Here is an 18,228-nt window from a genome sequence, read left to right on the forward strand (position 1 = left end):
ATCTCATTGTGCCATTTGTAATATTGGTGTTAAGTAATCTGCAAAATAAAAACTTTCAGTCCGATCATTCTCGCAGCTGAGCTGGAACAAAATTTTAAAAATTACCTTGAAAAAATTACCTTAAAATTGAAAAAATTGAAAAAATTACCTTAAAACTCGTTTTCGTTATAAAATTCAAAGAAATCGCAGAAAAATCCCGAAATGACCGACACAAATTCACATGCATGATTCAAAAGTTTACAAGGAGCTTTCGGAAAGCTAGAAAACAGCTGACCTTTCAAAAAAGTCCTTTCTGCGGGAGCTAAGCTGGCAGAAATGAGCCGACTACAATCGAACTCCTGACTACAATCAATGTCCCGACTGCAATCGAACTCCTGGCTTTGTCGTCAACCTTGGGTGTTACAGCAGCTTAGAAGAAACCTGAACTTCAAAAAAAAATTGGGCTGCGGGAACTAAGCTGACAAAAATAAACAGACGGACGATAGTCAGAAAAAGCACAAAAACTCAAGTTAAAAAAAAAACAGGTCAACGCCAAAATCGAACCACAAGCCCTTGCCGTCTCAAGTAGATACGCTGATGCGAGAACTCTACGCCAGATGATTGATTGAACTTGGATTTGTAATAAAAGAAGCATATGAGTAAGTCCAGGCTCCACGACAAGAGTCCTGTGAACAAAGTTTACGGGCAAAAATAGTCTAGTACCTGTTTGCAATACCCTTGCTTATCGCAAGGGCAATCAGGAAACAAAATCAGCTTTAGTTATCGAATAACGTACCACTTAAAATTTAGTAAATTGCCTTTACATCTAGGCAACATCGCTGTGCTGCACTAAGAAGTCAACACTATCTAATAGTACATATAAAAAAGCAATAAATTGGCTTTCATGACGAGGATAAAACATTGCTATTAAATCCATTATTGGAACTGAAATTGAACATTAATTAGTTCAAGTTAGGTCGGAAAAAACTATCACAGTACAAGTTAAGCGTTTGCATGCATAAAAAACGGTAGACTAAGTGTCTTAGCAAAGTATTACAAAGAAGCGAAATGAGTTCCAGTTGTGGTTGATTGATCATTTCAAAATTTGGAGCCAAAGTCTTATCGATCTCATTCATGATATCGGAAATTTGCAAGAAACAAATTATTTAGCAACACTTGCGATTTAACGAACATAAAAACATAAGAATACGAAAAAAAAATGCAAAAACCAAAGAAAAAATAGATGAACCAAGAGTTTAGTAGTCTCGATAACAGACAACTGGGGCCCAGCTACCGCTGGAGGTACTTATTCGATACTGTTTGAATTTTTCAAACTGATGCTGGAAGAAATGCGCAGTTTCAAAAATTGGACTTTGCCCAAAACTTAAGTTGTTTCTATACTAAAATAATTGATAGGAATAAACTTTCGAGTACCTAACCTTTCGCTTATAAAAAATCAAAGAATGGCAGCTTATGCGTGAGGAATTCTCGCAACCGGTTCTTCCGATTGAGCTTTTTTTTCTATCTCAGGTAGTCAAAAAGTGTCTAAAAACGGTCAAAAGTTCAAAAACTTTCTGACGTCCAGTTTTTTTTCTGTGAAAAACAGTTCGAGACCGCTGAAGTAGAGATGATTATGAAAACCGGATTTCCTGATTGAACACTTAACTTGAGAAAAGGCACAGTAGTTTTCGAGTAAATTCGTTTTGCAACACAACAAAAAAAAACATTTTAGTTTTAGAAACCAGTTGAGCCGAAAAAATTGATTTCAAAAAACTTTCAAATACTTGAATTCATCCCAGAAAATACAATAAACATGATACCTTGATACTTGCTTGCGGCACAAGAAAAATCCGCGATGTGGCAACTAAGCCGACAAAATTTTAGCAGATGAATGAAAATCCGTATGATGCAGAGACGACGAAGTTACCTCTAGGCCAATTGGCAAAAAGTCTAGGTCCCGATTACAAGACAATTTCTTCCGCAAAAGTAATTAATATACACAACTAGATCTAAAAAAAATGATACAATAACCTTTTTAGATAAAAAAAACATGCCCAGACAGAAGAATGCAGAGCTATTATCGGACACAACTTACCAAGCAGTAAATGCTGAAACTCTTCATAGAGTGGAAACCCTTCATGCCGAATTTTTTGATAAAATAAAGAACTTCTTTCTAAAGAAACCCCTCAGAACTCTTTTTCGTACAGCAAAAAAAAAAGATTCTTAGATGTGGTAACTAAGACGAAGACACATAAGAGCACAACTATTAGGCCAGTTCTCTTTGCCTACAAACTTAGATATTTTAATCTTGTCACGTTGTCTAGGAGCAGTAACCATAGATAACCTGAGAAACTACTCCTGATAAATTGGTAGTATCTTTCGACACCAGGTAAAGTTTTTTCGGAACGCACCGTCGAAACAAAAAAACAACGGACCAAGAAAGAAAATCAATTTTCTTTTAGAACAAAATTGTAATCTAAATTGAAGCATCAAACGCTGTTTTCAAAGTTGAGTTACGTTTATCCTTCAAACTGTTTTTCCAGGCCACTGGTATTCTTTTTCTTCTTAGCATTGCACCGGTCTCTTCTTAAAACGGACAAATCTCCATCGGTGAATGAAAACGATATCAACGACCTCCTATCTAACTCCAGCTTGCGTTCTATGTTTTGTTTCATATTCATTTTCGTTCAGTTTTTACCAATCTCCAATGCGGATGCTTCTGGCAACGCTGGCAAGAAAGGCATCGCGAGTCAGTTGACCATTGGCGTAGTGGCTGCACAAACTGGCCAGTTTTTGTTGACCTTGAACGAGATTCTTCTTGGCTCTTTTCTTTGGAAACACGCCCTCATTGAACGACGCCAACTTCTCCCTCGCAACCTGAATTTCAAATACCAAGTGTGAAATTTTGTCTGCGAAGAGAAAATAAAAAGCGCAATTTGGAAAAGAATATAAACGCAGGATGTGCAAGTGCGCTATGCTGGTTTTAATTTAAGTTATACAAACACTTAAGACCATTTATCCTCGGGGGAAAGGACCAACACAAGAGCTGTACAGCTCATCACGGCGAACGGCTGTTGTGCCCCCGTTTAAGAACTACATGCAATTTTTTTGGTTAGTTTTCTGGGCTGGGTAATGTTGCATCACCCTCAAGCAATGAGCACGCATCATGATGGGCCTCGAAACTCTGACCTTTCGATTGAGAGGCGGAGACCTAACCAATTCACCACCGCTCCCCAAAAGTCTCAATTCCAAAACTCAATTACAAAAATCTCAATTCCATCAAGGGCTAAACATCCCAATGAAAAGTTCCCACCCTATATCAGCCAAAAGATGCGCAACATCTGCTTTCCATCATTTAAAAATCTCTAGACTAGATTATCGGTCTTGCTTGCTTGAAAAATGGTTAACAAACCTTTTGTTCCTGTCGAATGAGTGAGAGTGCCTTGAACACATGCGGCTTCGTCACTGAGTTCACATAACTTAGATGGGATCCACAAGTGTCCAGAATGTTGTTCCTTCCTGTTGGATCCTCATTGAGTGTCCTCGAAAACAGATTCCAGGCCTCCACTGGAAACATTGGCGGCATTTGGTACACTTCTAGGTCTCCGTTTGGCTTCTGTTTTCCACTTACCTAAAAACTCAGTTTGAGTATAACTTAAAACAATACTATCACTCTAAGCGGGAACTTCAAAAGAACACCCGTTATTGGAGATAAATTATTTTATATGATTTGAAAAACAAAAATGATTTGAAAACAAGTCACTTTGATAAAATAGGTCTTTGATCGAACGACTGGAATCGAACACCCAACTTAATAAATATCAACCTAGTAGCATATGAATGATTGATCGAAGCATACGAACCGCTGAATCTTCAAACTTTTTTGCTTGACATCGAATATATGACGCTTTACTAATTCAATCGAACTCTCAATTTGTGTAAACATTAGACGATAAAAATGAATGCAGGCAGTCAAAGTCATTTTTTTCATCATAACACAGTAATAAGAATCAACGCGTTCAAACCGTCGATTCAGATTTTGGTGCTACTTTTGGAAAACCAATTATTTTCGTTTAAGCGATATCAATCATTATCATTTTATTTTTTAAACTTCAAATGCCATCCTTGCCAGATTTTAGCTTAAATTAATTCCCATCAAGATAATAACAACCATTAACATCAAAACTATTGACTCTACGCGCATTTACATTTTTTTTAAATCCGCGCATATATTTTTAAACAATCTGGTTATCGACTTACACGCCCTGTGACAAACAGAGTGTCGAACATGTCCAGAAGTTCCTTGACCTTCTCAGAGTAAGCATGTCCGTCTTGGCCTCGTGTCTCCTCCCTCATAGCTCCATTCTCTAACTCACGAATTGCCGTCTGTTTGATGAAGCCCATGCCCTCCCACACCTGTTTAATTCCAGTTTGATCATTCATAATCCAGTTTGATCAAATATATAATCGAAACAAGGGTAACCGGTTGCTGTGCAAATAGCACAGAATGTTCCGATCATATTGAAAAAAACGAAAGATTTTTTTACGTTTCTTCAAATTAGTGTCAATTTTAGAGTGGGGTGTCATTTGAGAACTGTACGATCGCGTAGAAAATTAGTGAATTAAGCATGTTCGACAATATTTGCATTCAAAAAAATTAATAAAGAATAAAATGAAAAAAAAAAACGTTGAAAAAAAATTTCAAATTTTTTGCACGATATTTTAAATTTTAATGAGCTTTTCAGCCGATTAAGCGCTAAGCATCCAAAACTAGTTTTCTTCATAATTAAAATTTTCTTCATAATTAAAATAATTAAACTAGTTTTTCTCGACACTGGGAAAATTTTTTAATGTCGTTCAAATTATGACTGAAAAGGCTTTAAAATGATATATCACACGACCCATTCCGATGATTATTTGGGGTATCTGATTTTGCGTGGAAAAAAAAGAAAAAACTAAAACACAACCGAACACAAGTTCTTCCCCATTTTCAAATGATCGGAACGAATACGTAAACATGACACACCAACATTGGAAGCATTTTCATCAAAACAATCAAACTTTTGTTCTAATATTAAACAAACACATCGCTGTCCTTTAGATAATGTTTTACTTCGAGACATTTATCTCAATTCTACTTCGTGGCCCTTTCCAGTTTATTGTTAATATTTCTAGAAATTATTTTCTATCAAAATTTTCCTTGCCTGATCGGGAGGTAAGAATGCAAGTGCTACCAGCTCACAGCAGATGAGTCTGAACGTCTCCGACTGCTGACACAAACCCGTCAGTTCCAGAGTCTGGATACTATGCCATACAAACTGACTCAAATGATAAAACTTCCCCTCGTGCGCAAAATCATTGCCGAACAATCGCTTAACGGCATCAACGCAATTCACGTTGTAACCCAAAATAAATTTGATTGGGTTTAATCGTAAGCTTAGGTCCTGGCACTTGCTAAGGATCACTGTAAAAATTTCCTCAAAAATATCCGGAGAATCACCGGCTGCAAAAGCGTAAACCAAAGGAATCATCTCTTCGCCTAAGTCTGTCATTAGAATGACCAGATATTTGAATAATGAAGGTGCCAAAGATGGACTAATATCCATGTACAGCCTTGTTTGAGAAGCCAAGTATCCCAGCTGCTCGTCTGTTGCGAAAACAAGTAGCCGACTCTGACCTGAGCTGCGATTGTCGTACAGCAGAAACCTCTTTGGCGTGGCCTCTTTAGTCATGGACCAGATTCCATCTATGTTCACCTCTTCAAGAACACTTGGTTCCATTGGAAGCTCTTCTGCTGCAGTGTCCAAGAACAGAAGACCGTCATCCAGAAAACCAGATGCTCCTCCACTTCCACTTGGCTCTAACTTCATATTAACTAGTTCCGCACCTGTAACTTCATTAGAATGTGCATTTGCCGGTTTGCTTTTACTCGAAGATTTCTCTTTTGGTTTGTATGCCTCTGAGGCTTTGCTTTTAATTGCAGCTTTGGCTTTAACTTGGCGAACCTCGGCTGGACTTGGAGCATGGTTGTGATGATTGACATCTCTCAACAAATCCATCGACAAACTGCTTCTCACTTTACCTCTACAACCCATACCATGTTCCCTGCATACCCAGTATATACTGTGCGCACTGGCTTTGTTCAGCGAATAGACGTATCCTCCGTAACACAGTGCTCTGGCGCCTTTCTCTGTAACTACAATCTCCGGCCGGAAGGGGTCATAGTCGGTCAAATAGGTGTCTACAAAATCGTCTTCCGGGAATAGGCTCCCGGCAATATTTTCAGAAGCAGCAATAGTAGTACTTCCTTCTAAGGTATCAACAGATCCGCCCTCGGTTCCCCGCAGCAGTTGTCTCAAAAAATCAGCCTCCGATCTATCCATTTTGAGTCTGTCACATTCTATTTTAAACTGAAATTCAAACAAAAAAACTAGACCATTTTTAACTTAACCAGCCTTATCTAAAACAGCTTAGATAAAGGTTGAACTTTTCAGTTTTAAAAAAATAATAATTTCAAATTCTTCTTCAAATCCTAATAAATTGTTTTAGTCTGATAAAAATCAGTTCAAATATCAAGAATGATTACAGGAACATGAAGAGTAGATACAGATTTAAACCAAGCACCACGTTAGAGGATATTGATTAGTTATAATTCGCCACTTTCTCGGTCAGGACGAATCAAACAACCATCTCATCGCTTGAAAGAATTTTTGTCAGCCAATTCTCGAAGTCAAATAATGATCCAGTTTTGACGCGAATGCCTCAAATGAAAAGTTGTGTTGCACTCTTTTCTTTCCTTCATCTCCCATTTTAGAAATCATTTTCTCTTCGTCTTTATTCGCGTCTCCCTTTTCAGCTTCATCACCACACCTCGCCAGAAGCACTTTTTCCACAGACTGGGCAAAACTTTTCGGATCCGGTTCACTAAGGTACCCAGTGACACCATCTAGAATCGTTTCCAGAGGGCCTCCTGAGTTTACTGCTACAACTGGCGTCCGCATGTACATGGCTTCAACTGGCACTATCCCAAAATGCTCACCACTCGGCGTGTACAACAGCACCGAAGCTAGGTCAAGAAGTCTCAACTTCTCAATGTGAGAAGGGGACTTGAGAAAGTGAACTTTGTCGCCGCTGTTTATATTTTCGACGTCACTTAGACCATCAGCTACAAAGTTGTACGAATGCGCAAGATTCCATAATTCTTCATAATGGTCTACGTTTTCAGCCACTCTACTGTCATACCCACCTGCAAAAATACAAAATAATAACAAGGATAGCAGGTTAGTGTGCAAGTAGCACAAAATGTTCCGACCATAGTCTTACAAAAATACAAAAATGATAAACTAGAGTTTAGGCATATTCGACAGTCATGGTAAAATAAGCAAATTAGAAAAATGACAAAAAAATCAAAAAAAATTGTTTAGCAGTTTTTTGAATTGTTGAATTTTTGTTTCCAAAAAGGCACTGAATACTAAAAAAAACTTACTTTAAGCTAAAACTAAGAAAAATTAAGCAATCGTAAGCTTTTAAGCTATTAAAATAAACTTATGTAAGTCTGCTCGCTCACTCGAAATTAGACGGAAAATCAAAAATTTCAAATTGGTTTTTCCCGACACTCGAAATGTTTTTTGATATTTTGTTTGAATCACGACTGAAAGGGCTTGAAAATGATATATTACTCAACGATACAAAGTACAAAGTTCCTCCACACCCGAATACAAAGTTCCTACCCATGTTTCAAATGGTCGGAACAATTGCAAAACAATTTTGATTCTAGCAAAGAAATCATCGAGATCACACACTGGGTTAACAGGTTTATATTTTGAAAAAAAAATTAAAGCAAAACTTCTCCAAATTTGAACTGACAGCATAAGAAACAAACATAGCCAACAGACAGTTGGACACAGAGGCAAAAGTGAGCTTCCCACCACTTGCGATACAAAAGCGAGTGACTGTTGAAAAAATTAAATGAAAGCAAAAAGTGAAAAGAGAATATTAAAAAAACGATTTCATCATAAAAAGTTAAAAGAATCGCAAAAAAGGCCAAAAAAGATCCCAAAAAAAAATTATCTGCATCATAGGAAATTTTACAATGAGCTTTCGGAAAGATACAAAAAAAGCTATACTTCCAACAAATCCTTTTTCTGCAGGGACTAATCCGGCAAAAATAAGCAGACAGACAAAATCTAACATAGGTGAAAACTTTCAGTTTGCAAAAAAAAACAGATCCCGACTGGAAACTTCCCGGCTTTGTCGTCAAACAGGAGTGCTAGAGCAACTTAGAAAAAAGCTGAACCTTCAAAAAAAATTGGACTACGGGGACTAAGCCGACAAACATAAGCAGACGGGCCTTATTCCAAAAAAGCATAAAAATTCAAGTTTGCAAGAGCCGGATTCGAACCACATGCCTTTGCGGTCTCGAGCCGTGATACCTCTACGGCAGATGCGCTAGAACGTTTGATTGAATTTAAAATTATAATAAGGGAAGCATTGATGTAGTCCAGGCTCCAGAAGATGAGTCCTGTGAACATCGTTAATTCCGGAAAAAAGTATCGTACCCGATTCCAACACTCTTACTTATCGCAACGGTAATTAAATTTAAGTTTATTTCAAAAGATAGAACTTTTTGGTTTTCCATTTCTTTTTAGAGTTGATCATTTTTCCAGAAAACTCCAGCGGAAGATTAAAATGGAAAAACTTCAATGTTTGCACGAAGACAAGATAATACGTTCACACTCATCTATTCAAATGATTTCAGGTTGCATTTATAGACACTGGTCCTAAAAATAACACTAGGTTCGCTGTAATTGCAATCAAATTTTTTTCAATTCCAGAAAAAGAAACATTAGTGGCTGGCTTGATTGATGATCCTCCCCTCAGAAAAAACTGTCGTTTGTAGAGAATCTATTGAGTTTAACACAAGTAAGCAGGAAAAAACACTGACTTGTTTTTTTTTTGAAAACATCTCAACATTCGAATTTCCACAGAAAAAAATGAGAAATCTGATAATTAAATTCCTTTTTTTTAAATTAGAAGTCAATCAAGTTTTTCTTGACCTTTACACTTTCGCTGTTCGATTGTGGAGTTTCCCTTGCTTTTAACAAAAGAAATGAGCTGAAAATAAATCAAAAGTCAAACCGCGAAAAGCCAGACATTTCCTGAAAAAAAAATCATGACCTATATAAGAGCCTGAACAATTTTCATTGAATCTTAAAATTCGAGTTGGTAGAATTACTACTAACATGAAAAGCAATTTTTGAAAAAAAAAGACTCTAAATTTAAATACCACATGCTCAAAATGTTCTGTTGCAGTAAAGTTCCACACAGAGGCGAAGCTGCGCATCACAAACAATAAGGAGAACACGACAAAAGCAGCTCTATGAAGTCAATTAGAAAAGGTAGAAATAAGCCTCGAATTAGTTTTAAAAAATCCGCTGTCTCGGATTCAATCTGCGACCGAGAGATTATGAGTCTCACTCACTAGCCACTGAACTACGGACGCTTAATAAATCATAAACACTAGTCACAAATAAAGCAGAAAATATATGCTATGAAAATTCCAATGCTACATATCGTGATTATAGCTAATGTGCTACCAAATCAAAGAACACTTTTAATGAACGCTCGCAAGCTCGCTGATTAAAAAAAATCTCAACTTTTTAATTTCAAAGCAAATAGATGGCCTTAAAGCTCTTTGATTTTCTAGAGGAATTTATGTGACACTTTTTTTGATAAAATTAGCCCAACTTGAGAAAACTGGATCAATCGAATTTTTTTTATTTCGCTAGGAAATCTGATATTTAAGTTCTATTCTCTAAATTAGAAGTCAATCACATTTTTCGTGACCTTTACACTTTTGCTGTTCGATAGGGGAGTTTGCCTTGCTTTTTACAAAAGAAATGAACTGAACTTAAAAAGAAATCGAAAGTCAACCGCAAAAGCAGTAAAATTTGAGCCTGAACGTTTCCTAAAAAAACGAGAAAAATCACCGCCTATATAAGAGTCTCAACTACATTCATCGACTATAAAAAAAACCCGCAAAATGATAGGTTACCTGCAATTATGAGGTGTATCTTGTCACTCAAATCCTTCGGTAGCCTCTCACTCTCTCGCAACTGGGCCAAAGAGTCGATTGCGAGTGCTATATTCTTCTTTCGCTCAAACCTATCAAAAATATTTAACAAATAACTTTTCCGACATAAGAATACTTAAAATGACGATATAGTTTTACAACATTAAAACAGGTTAAAGAACTTACATCGATGATAAACTGCATACTATTACGTTAATTCCTTTGCTTGTTTTAATTACAGCAAACTGGAACAACAGAACGGTAGCAACCGACGTAACCATTTCGATTTTTTACACTTTCTTTTAACATTATCTGTCGTTTTCCTGGGAAAAGAACAACCCTCAATCTATGATTAATTACAACTTCAGAAAAGTCGGAAAAATTGCCAGAATTTGGATTTGACACACAGGTTTTATCGAAAGTAGCAACCTGTTCAGTGATAGCAGGTATATGTCGTTCTTATTGTACCATGGATCCAGGTCGAACCAGTCAGATTGATTGCTGGACTCCAAGGAGTCGAAAGACTCCGTGTGTATGCAGGGGTATAGCACATCTACTGCTTTGTGCTGTAAAGAGGGGAACGTGTCTCTGAAAACTGAAAGAGTGAAGCGACTGTTGACCAGCACCGTGTCAGCCAAACCTGAAACCATAAAGGAGGTTTACTTATATCATCTAACGCTCGAAATTTTCAGAGACGAGGTTGAACTCCACAAACATAAACCACAACAAGCTAAAATGTCTCAAAAAACCTTCTACTGCTGAATGATAGATGCTTTTGTCTTAAACAAAAATATCAAGTACCGATCTGCTGCCCGCGATTGATTTTCAAACTCCGGGAATAAAACGCTGTATTGCCCGTGACGATTGAAAACGCATAACAGAAGTTTCTCACACACATGTGCGATTTGTGTTGAAAACTTGGATAGTTATATTCACATAAGCACCGCTTGTTAAAAAAACTGAAAAAAGCATCAACAAAGTAGAGTTACATCGCCGCAAGGCAAAAAGAATCTTAACATTTCGATGTCTCAGATTGATATGAATGAAAATGGTAGACTAACCAGTAGTAAACTGCTCAAGTGCATCTATAGGCGCTCTATATATTCTCTTTAACATCGTCTTTCTGGCCGTCAAAAGCATATCTGGAAAGTGACAATAGAACACTATTTTGGCCTTCCTGCTCATCCGAAGCACTGGAATGCAGGCCGATATTTGGTCACAAATGAAGACGTCGTGAGTGAATGGAGAGAAGAGGACTATGTAGAATGCGAGGTATATCATTCTGAGATAGGCACACACAGCAGCACATCTGCCACCAAACAAACTCCTCGGAAGCCAGTCGCCTGAAGTAGACATGTTTTTTTTAATTTCGTCAGTTGCGCAAATACACTTTCGTCAACTTAGTGCTTTTGGGCTAATCAATTTCGCTTGCGTCAAAAATTCTATTGAGATTTCTTCGCAATCTGCCCTGGCAAAAATCGAAGATCCATGCGTGTATTACTTCAAAGTTATCGATGTACAAATTTTTAAAAGCTATACAATCTATTCATTGAAAAAAGGTTCCATGTGGATACAGCTAACACGTAAACTCGTATGTAGTCATCACTATGAAATCGGATCTCTTTAACTATATCCCCCCTCGGGTTAGTAGTAACAAATATCCCCCCTCTAACGAAATAAATCAACGGTTAAGCATATGAAAATTTTAAATCTAGTAACTAATCTCCCCCTTTTGAAAAAGGGGGGTTATAGTTAAAGAGATCCATGTAAGCAACTAAATACAGTCTTTATAGTAATTTCGACTGCTCACCTTTGCACACAACCTGCATTTGTTTTGTTTCATCGAAGCAGTGGCTGGGGTCATAATGGGAAGTGTAGATGACGAAGGGGTGGTTGAGAGACCGAAGAGCAAGGGCAGAGTCCACTAGCCATCTCTCTGCACCCCCGATTCCAAGATCAGGGTGCACGAAGGCTACACGCACCATAATATTTCACTTATACCACAGGAACAGCAAACACGTTGATTTATTTCAACTTCAATCCAGGCACTGATGCATCCAAGATGTATCAAGGATCAACTTGTATCGGTTGTATTAAGGATGAACTTCTAGCAACTTGAAATTGATTTAGAATTTTATTTAAATCACACCACCGTAATCTGAAAAATAATTAAATCAAAATTGCACAGTTCTTAAATTGTTTACCATTACTACACTTCTGGGACAAAGAAGTTGCATTTTTTCCACGCTTCTACCGTGTTCTCTACAACTACTAGAAGTAAACGGTTGAAATTTTGACTTATAATGGACGAAGAACTTTCTCGTAGAAAATAGCCGCCGCGACTCAGCTAAAAAAACGTACTTGCGAAACTTTCTCAAGATTTTTCAAAAAATATTCCCATTGAGACCACGTTCATTGATATCAAGTAACTACCTGCTAGGAAAAGTTTTAAGCCGCTGAAGAGGAAGTCGGTCACTAACCTTTGCTTGTTCAGTTATCGAGAAAAATAAAAACTGAATTTTTTGGAGATAAAGTAACATTATTGCATTTGAATTTTGCAAACGAAAAGTTTCAATAAAACTTTGATTTCAGTATCAGAATATCAGCATTTTTTAAGTTAAGTTAAGACCCTTTTTATCCACGAGGGAAAGGACCAGCATACGAGCTGTACAGCTTATCACGGCGAACCGCTGTTGTGCCCCTGCTAAAGAACTACATGCACTTATTTTTGTGGTTTTTCACGTCTGGGTAATGTTGCCTCACCCGCAAGCAACGAGCACGGATCATGGGGGGCCTCATACATCCGACCTTACGATTGAGAGGCGGGGACGCAATAACTTCACCGCCGCTCCCCAGAAAAGATCGCCCTATAAAAATCCCGGAAAAGTTGTCAATCCTGTTTGGGGAAAATGGGAAACAGTATGCTCATTAGCTGCAGGTTTTAACATAGCGCTAAAACCACAGCCTGTTCTATTCACAAGACAAAAAGAAAAGTTTGAAAAAAGATTTACTTGTTATTTAAAGCCATGTAGAAAGGGTAATTATTAGCAATCTCCAATAAAGAGAAAATAGGACAAGGATAGCCTGTTACTGTGCAAGTAGCACAGAATGTTCCGATCATAGTCTTTAGAAAACTACGGTGGTTAAAAAGGTTCTTTTTCCAAGTTAGTGTAGTTTTTTTGCTTGGTGTGATAAAAGGATCTGACGTAAAAATATACATTAAGCATACAATTTGAGCATCTGACGTAAAAAAAAATGGGACAAAAATTTTTGCAGAAAAATGACTAGAAAAGTTTTTTAAAAAATTTTAAAATTTAATGCAGAAAATTTTCGAATTTTTTGGTTCCCAAAAAGAAGCTACAAAACTCCAAAAAAATAATTTTACTTGCTTAAAATTAATTTTTAATAAAGCCTTAAATTAGGCATACTTCAACTGTTTTAAGCCTGCTCACTTGCTTTATTCGCTCAAATTAAGATCAAAAATAAAAAATTCTAAACCGGCTTTTCTCGACACAAGAAAAAAAGTTGGAAAATTTTTAACATGGTTCGAACCACGACTGAAAAGGCTTTTATATGATCTATCAATCATCCCAGCTCATCCCTGTCCGATGATTATTTATGGTACCTGATTTTGCGTGTAAACAAAAAAAGAAAAAAACTAAACACACCCGAATACAAAGTTCCTCCCCATTTTCAATGGTCCGAACAAAAACCTCCGCAAAGATGGTGGCACTCAAACTTTAACCGTTTGAGCTCTCTTGCAAAAATTAAACACTCTATTCAACAACTTATTGGTCTGAAATGGTCTTAATTTGCCTTACCTGTGATAAAACTCTGATAAGACGTGTTGATATTATAATGAATGTTAAATGTTTCCTTAATTTATGCAGATAAAATGCGAATCAATCATAAATTATCTTCATTATTATATTATATTGCCTTTCTTAAATTCGATGTATTCTTGTACGTAGAGGCTACTCTAAAATCAACAAATAGGAGAATAAACGGGAAACAAAAGTGAGCCAACACGACAGCGGAGACCATAACACACTCTCATTCGTCATGGCCAAACTTAGACAATCCATTCAACCAACTGGCCCCATCATGCATAATCAAGTGAAGTGGAGCACATAAATATTCACTTCATTAGCTACTCACTTTTATAGAACACCTTTGTACGCTAGCTGTAGTTTATACTGGCTCATTTATGCCAAAAATGTATACATTGCAGAACTTGATTGGGATTAGCCTATTCGTAGACAAATGGTGATCTCTACACAGAGGCGAAGCGGAGCTTCGCACTACTTGCGATACAACAAAAAAATGAACGGCAGCTAGCCGAAAAAAAGACCCAAGCTGAGTCGAAAAAAAGTTTAAAAAATTATTCGAAAAATTGATTGTTCAACGCTTGTCTCGAACCCTGATACAGAAAGGGAAAAATACTGAGAAACACTGCCAGTATTAAATAAACATTATAAACTTTATCAAGCGGATACCGAGCAGACAAAATTTGAGTAGACTGCTGTTGCGTCGGAAAAAAATCAAAATTGAGCTATAAAACATTTTGAGCCAAAAAAATGCCTAAAGTTTACACCTCCCCCACACTTACCCTTCCGTAAGCACAAAAACAATTTAAAAATTTTGGTGCTAAAGCGACGAATGATCAAGAAATAAACAGAAATGCATCAGCCGAAACCATTCAAGCCGAAAAAATCTTAAAGTGAAGAAAAAAAAACGAAAAAATATGAGCGAAAAAATAAAACTAAAACAAGTTGATTTACAACCCACTATAAAAACTCGAATGGAACGGCCATTTAAAAGGCAGACATGCTCAAAAATAATCTGTTGACAGGCTGCTATCAGAACAGCCGAGCTAACTGATTCAACTGATTTTGTTAAGCTAGTTGTTAACCCGAAAAAAGTCTATATTCCAGTTTGATAACGCTTGTTAATCGCATGAGTGAAAACATTTTTTCATAATAACAAAAAAACTAAAACATTCTATCAACAGTTTTATTTTTCCAGCATCAATAGTACAACGAATTCTGGCAACCTACCTTCTGACAGCCTACTTTTAAAACATAACCTTCTAGTGCTCAGCGCTCGAAGTGGCCTAGCCAGATAAATACAAGGCCTTAAAAAACCCTATTCAGAACGTTGAAAGAATTAAGGGAGAGTTTCAGCATCTTCGATTTAAGTTCAAAACATTTGTTTGCAACCTTGGAACTGTGGCTATATGAGAATACCGCTTCTTCAAAGAACCGATCAGCAGAAAACTATACACGGATAACCAGACGAAAGCTAAAGCCCCTATATTCAGAATATTTATGTTTTAACCCGCAGGCAAAATCAAAATAACATAACTTTTTTTTACTTTATGTGAAAATTTAAGCATAGTCAACAGACAGTTGGAAAAGAGTCATGAACGCAAGGAAACAAAAAAACTGACTTTTTTTTGGAAAACCACAACTCTAGCTATTCTAGAATAACTTATTGTCACATAGTGCTTCACGCCTATGTTAGTTACTCATTATTAATTACCAAAATTGGTGCGAATTAGACTTAAATATCAATGCCATTATATGTCAATGACAAAGTGTTAAACTCATATTTACTTAATGCAAACAATCAATTAGAATGTAATTGAATCATTAATTGAGAGAGAGAGCCATTACAATAAAGCAGCGAGAAGATAGTAATTAAAAGATTAATCCTCACTCTTATAAATCAAACAGCTTAGACTCAAGAGAAGGGGGTAGACATCACGAAGCACATCCCTGAGTCGAAGATATTGAGCCTAGACCGCGCATCCCTTTATTACTCTCAAACAAAATTCCTCATTTCCAATCATTAATTATCATAGCAAGACACGATATATAACATGGTGACAGGAGTGGGATGATGTTACCAACCTTTCAAGACAAGCTGAAGCTGATTGCAAAGTGAGAGTGAAAACAAGACGACATCCAAAACAAGACGACTTCAATACGCCACAAGCTAAAACAAGATCACGGCAGTAACTGGCTCAAACAGCAGAAAAGCGGGGCAAAAACAGAAACTGACTACAGCCAGTGAGAGACGACAGCGAGGGGCAAAAGGAAACTTCAACTGTTTTGCGTTGATGACAACTACTATACTTCTCCCGGAAAGTGATACAAGTACAAAAACAGTTAGTTAAAACGTAAACTTAAAACTCTCGGTGCTTAAATTAAAATTGATGAGTGCTCATTTGAAACCAGTCATATGAAATCATCCATGAGAACCGCCTGAAAACCTATCCAGTGTTTAAAGTCTAACCAAATTTCAAAAAAAAATAGTGGAATAATATTAAAGCCGCAAGAAAAGTTAATTTAAAAAGTAGAAAGTTTAAAATATAAATACGAGAGCTAATTAACTCCTACTCGTAACTAATCATAGTACGAGCCATCCATAAATTTTCTCAGAGACGATAATTACGTCCTTACAATATAAGTACCCACTGGGCATTGATTATTTCCACTATAAAATAGCGACTGATTCATTCGAAATCATTTTTGAATCAGACTTGACAATCATACTACTGTGATAAGATGGCGCACGCTCAAATCTCAGTCGAACCATTTGGCGGAAGCGATACCGAAGATTTCGCACAATTCGAACAGCTCTTCCAAGGATATGTGGGAGTTGCGGGAATCGCAAATGCTCAGCAAGCGAATTTTCTACAATTGCACCTGCGAGATAGTGCCTTGCGATTATATCAGACACTGCCAGCTCTAACAAGAGCCGACGTACCTCTTAGTCTAGCAGCACTACGCGACCATTTTTGCAACCCTCAATTGCAAGAGGTCCACGTTCTAAAACTTGAACAATCAAAGTTTGATATCAAGCGAGACTCACCAGAGAATTTCCTGGTAAACCTCACAAAAAAGGCACAACGAGCCTACCCGACACCGGATCTACCTGTCGTTGCCCCACTCGATGCAGCACTAGTAGGCGCGGCAGCCGATGCAGACGCAGCGCGTTTCCATGGAGAGACGGCACAACGTCAAGAACAACTTGACGCAGAAAATGATCATAGGAACAACCAGATTAAACGTCTTTTTATAAAAGGCATGCCCAACTGGCTCCGTTCGAAGATGATGGAAGAACCAGCTGCGACAACAGTACAAGAACTTTGCAACCTGGCACGCAAACAAATGACAATTAGAGACGTCTGTCGTAATGAGGATTACCCAGAAGATAGTTTCAATGAAATTGGAGATACAGTTTCTCACAACCTAATCAGTGCGTTGTCAAAACTAACAACAGCCCAGGAACAAATCGAGAAACAACTCAACGAAGTCCGTAGTGAGCTATCGGATCAGAGAAAAACGATCCAGTCACGACCACAAGGTGACAACGGAAAAACCCAGCAGAGCTCTCAACTGAATAGCCAAAACACTGATGGGAATAATAATCAAACCCAACAACAACAAAATCACGGAAAAAATGCACAAAGCCAAGGGACTGGACAAGGCCCAAACCAGGACAATACATCTGGCCCTAATCAATGGAATGGATATCAAGGGAATGGACAACAGAGATACAATCAAAGAAGGGGTAGATTTGGTAAAGAAAAAAAGAACGGACAGCAGAGAAATGATGGGGGATACGGAAACCAAGGTTTCCCTGGATTCCAAAATATGCAGATCCTCCCACAAATGTTCCAGTTTCACCCACAGATACCTGGAATTCAACCGAACCCACAGTTCCAACAAAGCCAGAACTATCCTCATACACAACAGAATGTCCAATTCTCTCCGAACCAGATGTACCCTCAACAACACCAACAGCAACAAGCGACAGCCACGCAGCCACAACAGAACAACCCGTTTGCCCAACAAGCCTCACAACCAATGAGGCAGCAGGTGCACACCCAAAATCCTAGTACATCAGCAGTACGCACTGGATCAAAGTTCTGTGACCACTGCGGGAAGTTTGGCCATACTATCAGCCAATGTTGGCACAAACCCAAGCCACAGGGACAGCAGCAACAGAATTTCCCGTTCCAAATGGAACCAAAAAACTAATTCAGCCACAAAGTCAGTCAGTCAATTCATCTAAATCACAAAAATCACGTAAATCGCGAAAATGACGCAAATCAAATATTCAAGAGGTACAAGCCGATGAAATTATTGATCTGTACGCAGTCATCCCAA

General features: G+C 37.6%; 2 protein-coding genes across 2 annotated transcripts; both read right to left on the minus strand.

The window, feature by feature from the left end:
* Positions 1-2,411: 2,411 nt before the first annotated feature.
* Positions 2,412-6,385, minus strand: LOC134856226 (uncharacterized). The gene is made up of 4 exons (XM_063872569.1): positions 5,184-6,385; positions 4,240-4,395; positions 3,392-3,610; positions 2,412-2,856 (listed from the first exon to the last, which is right to left on the minus strand). The coding sequence occupies exons 1-4, from the start codon at positions 6,360-6,362 to the stop codon at positions 2,674-2,676; spliced, it is 1,737 nt and encodes a 578-aa protein (XP_063728639.1). The 5' UTR covers positions 6,363-6,385; the 3' UTR covers positions 2,412-2,673.
* A 102-nt stretch (positions 6,386-6,487) lies between these two features.
* On the minus strand, positions 6,488-13,938 carry LOC134856227 (alpha-1,3/1,6-mannosyltransferase ALG2-like). The gene is made up of 6 exons (XM_063872570.1): positions 13,873-13,938; positions 11,862-12,209; positions 11,113-11,394; positions 10,481-10,691; positions 10,034-10,143; positions 6,488-7,225 (listed from the first exon to the last, which is right to left on the minus strand). Exons 2-6 carry the CDS (start codon positions 12,034-12,036, stop codon positions 6,693-6,695), a joined length of 1,311 nt encoding a protein of 436 aa, XP_063728640.1. The 5' UTR covers positions 12,037-12,209; positions 13,873-13,938; the 3' UTR covers positions 6,488-6,692.
* Positions 13,939-18,228: the final 4,290 nt, after the last annotated feature.

Source organism: Symsagittifera roscoffensis, unplaced genomic scaffold (genome assembly GCF_963678635.1).
Source record: "Symsagittifera roscoffensis unplaced genomic scaffold, txSymRosc1.1 SCAFFOLD_207, whole genome shotgun sequence".
Taxonomy (NCBI): Eukaryota; Metazoa; Xenacoelomorpha; order Acoela; family Convolutidae; genus Symsagittifera; species Symsagittifera roscoffensis.